Source organism: Asterias rubens, chromosome 1, assembly GCF_902459465.1.
Source record: "Asterias rubens chromosome 1, eAstRub1.3, whole genome shotgun sequence".
Classification (NCBI taxonomy): Eukaryota; Metazoa; Echinodermata; class Asteroidea; order Forcipulatida; family Asteriidae; genus Asterias; species Asterias rubens.
In genome coordinates, this window is record NC_047062.1 from 20,266,719 (window position 1) to 20,275,179 (window position 8,461).

Consider the following 8,461-nt stretch of genomic DNA (forward strand, 5'->3'; position numbering starts at 1 on the left):
GGAACATGCATGAGGTCATTAGGAATGGTACACTCTACCAGAAATCATGAAGAAAAATTGTTACTTTCATTGAAAAAAGGGCAAGTAAAAATTGTCCCTTTCCTTCCCTCTTTTCAAAGATTTCATTCCCTTTTTTCAAAGATTTCCATCTGCTATTGTTTCAAGAAATGTTAAGTTCAAGTGCCTTGCCATGTGGTTTTCAATCTAGCTGTTTTGGATGGATAACCCTGCGCTAGCTTGCTCACTCAAGGTCAACTTGCGGCATGTTTCTGGAAGAATAACCTTTTTTTTTATAAACATCCTGAATCCAAACATAAATAATAATAGTCATAATAATAACCTCTTTTAGAACTGATTGAGCTTTTTTTGTTGGCATTTTTGTATTTATTATTAAATAGTCACCCAAAACTAGGGTTAGAATGTAATCTTTGTATTTCTCTGTAAGCTTTTTAATAGTTTGTGTAATAGTCTTGAAAGTGAACATTACATGATACACAAAAACAAGCAAATGATGTTCGTATTATTGTTCTGACTTTACCTTAAAAAATATTTAGGAACTAAAGAAGTAGTGAAGTGTCTTGACATCTTTGTATTTATTTATAGTCAACAGACACAGGAAAGATTTAATGATGACAGTAAAATGTACAATGCCCATGTTCCGTACATGTATATCTTGGTGTTTTCCCCCCATGGAGCCCGGTCGTTAAGTTTCTACCGACGTTTCTGTTTCCTGACAGGCTTTTCATGACACTTCCTGATTGGAAATGATCCAAAGACCACTCGCAGTATGGCCCCCAACCTGTCAAGAAAATTCTTTGCAGCAAAATTCTTATTAAAAAAGTCATCAAAGCCAAAGTACACCTTTGGTTTTTGGAACCGTTCGACTGTTTTAGTCCGATTTAAATGTAGATTTCATTTCACAAAAGTTCATTTTGTTTGCATTTTTGAGATATCGTTGAAAATTTGGTGTGAATATGTCCACGCAGCGCAGGACGAACAACTCCTAATAGCAATACTGGATCTGAAAAACTTTATTCATGTTCAAATTTTGAGGCATAAAACTTTTTAAAAACCAAAAAACCTTACAATAAGCGCATTCGCAATTGCAGCTGCGCATGTCCGTTACTGCTGACAACGCAATTTGTTTATCTCCCGTGACCTTTTGACAATACCTGTTGAAAAGGTCACAGGAGATAAACAAACAGTTTGAAGTGAAACGTTTCTCAAAATGCTTTGTATCAAAAGCTGCTGTAGGCTTCCAAAATAACCAACAGTTTGCCATTAATTGAAAGATTACCAAATGTATGTATTATTGTGTAGCTTCCCTTTGAGAGGAATACCACAAGATATCTGTGGTCCATGACTGTACAATGTTCATGAATTGTTTAATTATTGCAATGGAAAGTTGGTTAAGTTACTTGAACCCCCACATGCTGCTTGCGATCAAAGATTTCACAGTGGGGGGGGGTCACATTTTCCAAGAAATGTCGGCTCTCATCAGAACTTTCACTTTCAAAGGTGAATTAATTTTTTGACTCATTCCAGCAAGATGACAAAAAAATTATTTTCAAAATACATCCCCAAAAATGAAGACTATTGTTCTACAATCCTAGGGTGATGTTTTGTCAGTATATGAAATGTAAGTCATTTACACACAAATGTAATTATATTACATGGATGTGGATGGCATCCATATTTAGGACTTTGTTCAAAAGTGCAAATAACATCCAAGCCAAGCTGTCAGAGGGTGGTACTAATTAACATAAACTGGAGACTTCATATAATATGTTTAATTGATATTGTCAAAATTTATTGTTAGAATTAAAAATACAAAAAAATATAAACCCTTCGCATACATTTTATGCGAGTATGATTTACATTATAAACAACATGAATGATAGAATACCCCTTAAACATTTTTAAAACTTTGAAATTTCAGAGACATAAACAACTGGTATAAAGTATCATCAACATTTTTCACTTTGAGTGAAAGGCAGACCACTTCAGAAAACAACATTGTTTTTGGAATACTATAATTTCTATTATAAACATAGAATATTACTTTAAATTATAGAAATATGACCTGTATTTTTGTGTAGAATTTTATGACAAAATCCTAACTTTTTACAATGACTAACGAACCCTTTGTCTAAAAGGTCTTCATGTGCAACATGAAGACATGATTGCAACATGACCATGTCTTTGAGGGAAGTTTACATTTCAGTTCAGATTATTTGAAAGCTTCCTGCTGATGATACCCAAGTGATATCTCAACATCCTGTGTCCTGCCATAGCTCCCTGCAATTTGAACCTACAGACAATCCATTTTTTTAGTCAAGTTTCACATGTCCTGTACCAGTGTTTTCCTTTGCTAGTGTGACACTTGGTACTCATGAAGGTCCATGGTGAATCTAGCAAGACACTGGCAAAGAATACACAAATGTAGTCAAACGTTTGCTATAGCCCCCTGCAATTTGAATTTTCAGGCAATCCATTTATTTAGTCAAGTTTCACATGTCCTGTACCAGTTTTTTCCATTATTACTGGAACACTTGGTACTCATGAAGGTCCATGGTGAATCTAGCAAGACACTGGCAAAGAATACACAAATGTAGTCAAACATTTGCTATAGCTCCCTTCAATTTGATTTTTCAGACAATTCTTTTTTTTACGTCAAGTTTCACATGTCCTGTACCAGTGTTTTCCATTATTGCTGGAACACTTGGTACTCATGAAGGTACATGGTGAATCTAGCAAGACACTGGCAAAGAATACGCAAATGTAGTCAAACATTTGCTATAGCTCCCTGCAATTTGAATTTTCAGACAATTATTTTTTTTAAGTCAAGTTTCACATGTCCTGTACCAGTGTGGGGGGGGGGGGGGGGGGTCGGGTGGCGAGGTTCTCTATACCTTAGGTGGAAGGGCACCCGCTTCTACAGCCTTGTCTTGATTCATCATCTAAGAGTAAGGCAGAAACAGAAAAACAAGAATGACAATGTGTTCAATGCCCTCAACATTGGCGGTACAAGAAATGGTGATGTCATCATTGAACTGGAGACTGTACAGACACAAGGTGGCAGCAGACCCACCGGGGTTTTCATTGTTACAAATATCATGCAGGCATGTGTGTAACTGTAAACCAGAGCTGATTATCAGTGTTGTATGTCTCGATCGGTCTCCCGACCTGTGGTCTCCCTACCACCCTGTCTCTGTCCTGGTCTCGAACTATGGCGGTCTCAATATTTTGCTGGTCTTGACATCTAGACAAGTGAATATTTACCGAATTGGTTTCAATAACCGTATTCGTTTGCGAGCATTTATCACGATTATGTTCGGTGAATTGGCTTAATAGGGAACAATCTAATGAAAAATGTTGATGTCAATATTAAGAAATATTTCTTTGCAATAACCAAGTCCTCCCCCCCTTCTGGGTTTTGTTTTAGTGGCACCCGAGGCTACAAACTTACATGGTTCTGTTGAGGCATGGTGGCTTTCTGGTCTTGATGGGTCACATTGTTTTTGTTGATAAGACGGTACTGCATTAACACAAAGAGAATAAAAACACAGTGAGAGGCTGAGTTCAAATTTGTGACCAGAATGTAAGGATGGAGTACAAAACAATTTGCTGTATCTGCTGCTGGCATCACACTGGTCATACTGGTGCTTTCAACATTGCGTCAACATCATTTATCAATGATTCTTGTGATTTGTACAAAAATGAATGCCAGACGAAGTTAATAAGCTCTTTTGAGGTGTGGCGGACACAATGCTTCAACACTGTAAAGTTGTGGTAAATTTGTGCGTATTGACCATAGAAATAGAACATATTGTTATTCAGTGAAGTGTGCATTTTAGGCAACGCGGCGTTTACACGTAAACCTAATGACCACCAACATGGTGAGCGTGGCATCAGTCCAGCATGTGACGCGCGCGTATCACGTCCGCCATACCTCAAAAAGGCTTATGGAATTTTGTCAACCCAGCAGTAATGGCAGCACACAGCTTTCATTTGAATGAATCTATTGTTTATTTTAACAGCAATAGACAAAAGTTTCTGACACTACTTCTAATGTTACTTACCACAATAAACACAACCAAGGCAACGACGATGCAAAACACTACAACTCCAATCAGGCTGAAGATTATCATCTTCAATTTACGACGTTGTGTCAATTCTGCAGAGTTGAAAATAAAAAGTTATGATCAGAACTTGAAGGTTTGGGAGTTATACATTACACTTGGGAAAGGTAGCAGATATCTTGTTTTCAAGATCATCTTATAAACATTTCAGCAAAAACTTTTACACGATGTAAAAATCGAAACAACTTTCCTGTTAGGGAGACAAAAATCAAATAAACAGCATATAATTATTTAAGAGGAATAACAGCATTTGTTATTTTTCTTAAACAAAGGTCTCACCAAAACCAACGCTCCAGAGAAATTTGTTTCTTAAAGTTAAGAAAATAGCACTTGAAGCGGTTAGCAATTTTGATATAGTAGGATCTTAGACAAGACAAGTTGTAAAGGCTTACCACAGTGGGTTTTTTGAGCACATATCACCTGACCGTCAAAACAAGAGCTGCAAAAAATAAATAAATGGTGAGCCTCAGTTTTACAATCTTATCCCCAGGCTCCAGTGAACACTGGCCTCCTAAAATCATCAGCAAGTTTGCATGGTGAAGCCCAAAGGCACCAGACCACATAATTACCCCCAAAGACTAAGACAGACTTGGAAGACATGCTATCAAGCTGCAACAAAAACAGTTTCTAAATATTATTTTTACCATCTTATGCTGGAGGAAATCCCCAGTCAATTATTCCAGGGAAAAAAACACGCTATCAGGAGGGTCTGAAAAACACAATCCACACAGTGTCTAAAGGTCCTAGGGTTGGAATGTGAGGAAAGATTCGCCAATTCGACTGGCTGTCTAAAAGACATTACTTGCTCAGCCCCCTGAGATTTATGAATACTGTCAAGAGGAGACTTACCAGTAGCTACATCCATCTTCATCATAAATGTCCTCATCCATGTAGACATCTCCATTGTATTCGCACACTGTGAGTGAATAGAGAACATTCATGTTATGGAAAGGTTTGCGGTAACACCATGTATTGACTATCTCTAATGAGTTGGGGTGGTTCTAAAATGAACCGTTGGTTTCAACTTGTCGTTTTGATTCAGTATGCTCTGATCGTCTTCTTGAGAAAGTAAACGTTCATGTTTACATCTTGCATTCTGTCGCAGACTTATAAACCAGCAAACTGATGCTGAAGTGAAAGCTGCAGTAACGTTTTTTATACTGTTTTCCTCCAAAGTAACACATGACAAAGTGGCGGTTCTGAATAGCTGTTTCCTTTGACCTTTTTACTCAAAACTCAACAAGCTTGCTAACCTTCATGTAAAATCATTCATTTTAACTTACTTTTATAGTCCCAACGTCAACACAAATGGAAACCCTAACAGATTATGGGTGAATTTGTTATTCCGAAGCATGTGAGTAACTATCTATAGAAGAACAGGAAGGAGAAAACCGGCAAGAACAAAAGAGAAAAAGATAATATTGCTATACTTTTGTACACAGAAAGTGAAGAAAAAAGTGGAAATCAGCTGAAAAGAGGAAGTCTCACACGCCTGTATTGTACATGTTCATTCACATCTTTCATAAAAGGGAACAATTTTTGGCAAATCATAAGACTGGTCTGAAATGACCCCTTACCATGTGCTGGTTCTGAGCAGGCATAACCCCCACATTCTTCGACCCAGCAACACTTCTCATCCCCGGTGCAGTGTTTGTCGCTAGAGCACGATGAGGAGCAGTTGCTCATTGGGTTCCACTCTGAACCTACACCAACTGGTACATCCCCCTTGCAAAGGCCGACCTTATTTTCTGAAAGATGAGTAAAAAGTAGGGATTAGTTTCAACAGATAATAGCTCTCTCATCAGGAGTAAATCAACTAAGAAAATAATTTTAAATCCAGTCATCAATAAATCTGAATTAACAAAGTGCAATAGTGTGATTCTGATTCTGTTTTTGCTAAGCAAGATTTTGCTGTGCTTAGCAGGTTTTTGTGCTTAATACAGGCTCTATGAAACTGGGCCCAGGAGTCTTTCGTATATAGATTTGTCAATAGTGTATACAGTATGCCGTGCTGATTATGAGTCAGAGGTCATATGAATTACACTGGCGTCAAGTCTCACATCCACAAAACTCCTGTGTGATCGTCTCTTCATTTGTCCATCATATTTATTGTTTGGAGTCAGTTACAGTTACCCTCACATTATTTGGGATAGTGGCATCGTGGACACATTGAAGGACAGATTGAAATTTAACTTGTTTCAAACAGCTTTTCAGAAATCTTTTCTTTCTTCCCTTCGTCTTTACTGTTTCTTCTTCCTTGTCTGTTTCTACTATTGTTCTTTTTCATGCACTTTGAGCACCTTATTTAGGTGGATATTGCACAATATAAATATTCATCATTATCATTACTGGTATTTTGTGTACCGAAATACTAACTGTCTTAGGTTGAGATCCTGTAACTAGGAAACAATAATGTTAAAAACCTACCCTCAGTTTTCTCTGGGGTTGTGCAGAGCTTGCTGCAACCATTGTAGCAACACTTTTTAAACTCTGGACACTCTTGATCAACGTCACATGGAGGAGGGTCAATACATAAAGCCCCAATGGTATCATTGACCACTGGACACACACCTGCATGGGGTACTGGAGAATCAAAAACCAAGTTGTTAGTTTGTAAAACGTCTATTTTACTTGAGGAAAATGTCTCTCTAAGACTTCATTCCTTTGAAAAGCATTGTTTCTCAAAATATTCTTTACTGCATCAACAGCTGCAGTGCTTACTAAGTAAGTTTTTATGGTCATTCGTTTTTTATGGAGTCAATACTGAAACTAGGGAAATTATTTTAGTAACAGACTAACACCATGGAACCGTGGTAACACATGAGACAATTTTCACAATGTTACTAACAGTAACAGGATCTCTCAACCTCAATTTTTTTTCTACATATCGTTTTTGCAAAATAATGAACTAAACGGATGGGTAGTCGTGTACGTACATGATATTTATCTATCATGTACGTACATTAAAACAACTATGTATGTACATGACAACTCCCGACTTGTTGTGTACGTACTACCATCCTGAGTGATAGTTATCGTGTAAGATTGATCTGTTTACACATTTACTATCATGTACATGTATGTACATGATACTTTTTTAGTACAATGCGCACGTACAAGATAGTTATTGTGTTCATACACTAACGCTTCCATAGATTTATAAGGTTAAAATTTCACCTTAGAAGTCAAGAACTTTAGGTACCTTCAAACTTCACAGGATATTGGCAAACCGTTCCGCAGCCATTTCCACAACATTTCTTGTAAGAGAAGCAGTCGTTGTCCGATGTGCACTCATTTATGCAGATGCCAGCCTGGTATCGGGTGACAGGTGGGCAATGTTTTGCCTCACTGTCTAATAAAAACAAATGAAGTGATGATGAAAGGTGAAGTTCCCCCCATTTCTTTTTCAATTAAAAACAGCATATATAATGGGAACAATTAAATAAATTATTAATAGTAGGTCTACAGGTCATTGTTATTGTTTTAAATTAATTAAGCTAAACCATTCATTCAACATTTTAAGGCCCAGGGTAAACTCCAAATTGAAAGTTGGAACGTTGAAAGGAATTGGAACCCAACAGCACAGGACAAATCGAGAGCCCATTTGTATGCCAAGTTATAATCCTCTCATAACCCAAGAAGACGAGAGAGTTGTCATTTCGTTTCAACTGAATTCCCTGTTAAATAGGCAAAAAGTGAAGTTGTTCTTACGTACCTGCTGTCACAGACACGGAAGCAAGGGCGACGACACAAAACCAAATGCTGTGAGTGTCACTGTCACTGATCCGCATGTTCACAGTGTTGTTGAGTTTTTATCTTGACGAACGACAACACAGATAACGACAAGATAAAGATGAGGGATCTATTCTATAACACTATACGGGCTTCAAAAACTGAATCTTACAGATTGATGACTCCAAAACAATTTATAGTAATTTTTGCCTGAGATGACGTCAAATAACTCTTTGTAATGGTAGGTGTTCAAGTACATCTATCGACGAGAGGAACGGTGACACACTTGTGACTTTGTGTGTGGACCGGTACTGAACGGTACTTGTTACCCGCACACAAACAATAACAACCTCGACGACCCGAGTTCATTTTGTAAACAACACACGGTACGGTGGCTCTAAAGAGACACCCAAAAACTATAAATCTCGTACAGGAAAAGTCCGTGTTTTAAGAAGAGTATTTAATTCCTACATTAAACTAACCAAGCAGTTTGTAAAAAAGTCCTTCAAATGCAATGGTCATACAATTGATCATGCTGGCACGCGGTTGACAGATAATAAACATTTATTGTCGACGGCCTTTACTGG

General features: G+C 37.5%; 1 protein-coding gene across 1 annotated transcript; it reads right to left on the reverse strand.

Moving 5' to 3' along the window:
* Positions 1–1,165: 1,165 nt before the first annotated feature.
* Positions 1,166–8,244, reverse strand: LOC117307439 (kielin/chordin-like protein). Its single transcript, XM_033792193.1, has 9 exons — positions 7,858–8,244; positions 7,345–7,494; positions 6,570–6,725; positions 5,720–5,890; positions 4,992–5,058; positions 4,535–4,581; positions 4,083–4,177; positions 3,470–3,538; positions 1,166–2,960 (listed from the first exon to the last, which is right to left on the reverse strand). Exons 1-9 carry the CDS (start codon positions 7,931–7,933, stop codon positions 2,907–2,909), a joined length of 885 nt encoding a protein of 294 aa, XP_033648084.1. The 5' UTR covers positions 7,934–8,244; the 3' UTR covers positions 1,166–2,906.
* Between the last annotated feature and the right edge of the window lie 217 nt (positions 8,245–8,461).

What these genes read in the sequence shown, in the direction of transcription:
- LOC117307439 (XM_033792193.1), bottom strand. Translation starts at nt 7,933, where the DNA reads ATGCGGATCAGTGACAGTGACACTCACAGCATTTGGTTTTGTGTCGTC. An exon ending in AACCCCAGAGAAAACTGAGG is followed by an intron (nt 5,891 to 6,569) that starts GTAGGTTTTTAA and finishes CTCATCTTTCAG; the next exon opens with AAAATAAGGTCGGCCTTTGC. An exon ending in CCATGCCTCAACAGAACCAT is followed by an intron (nt 2,961 to 3,469) that starts GTAAGTTTGTAG and finishes CCTTACTCTTAG; the next exon opens with ATGATGAATCAAGACAAGGC.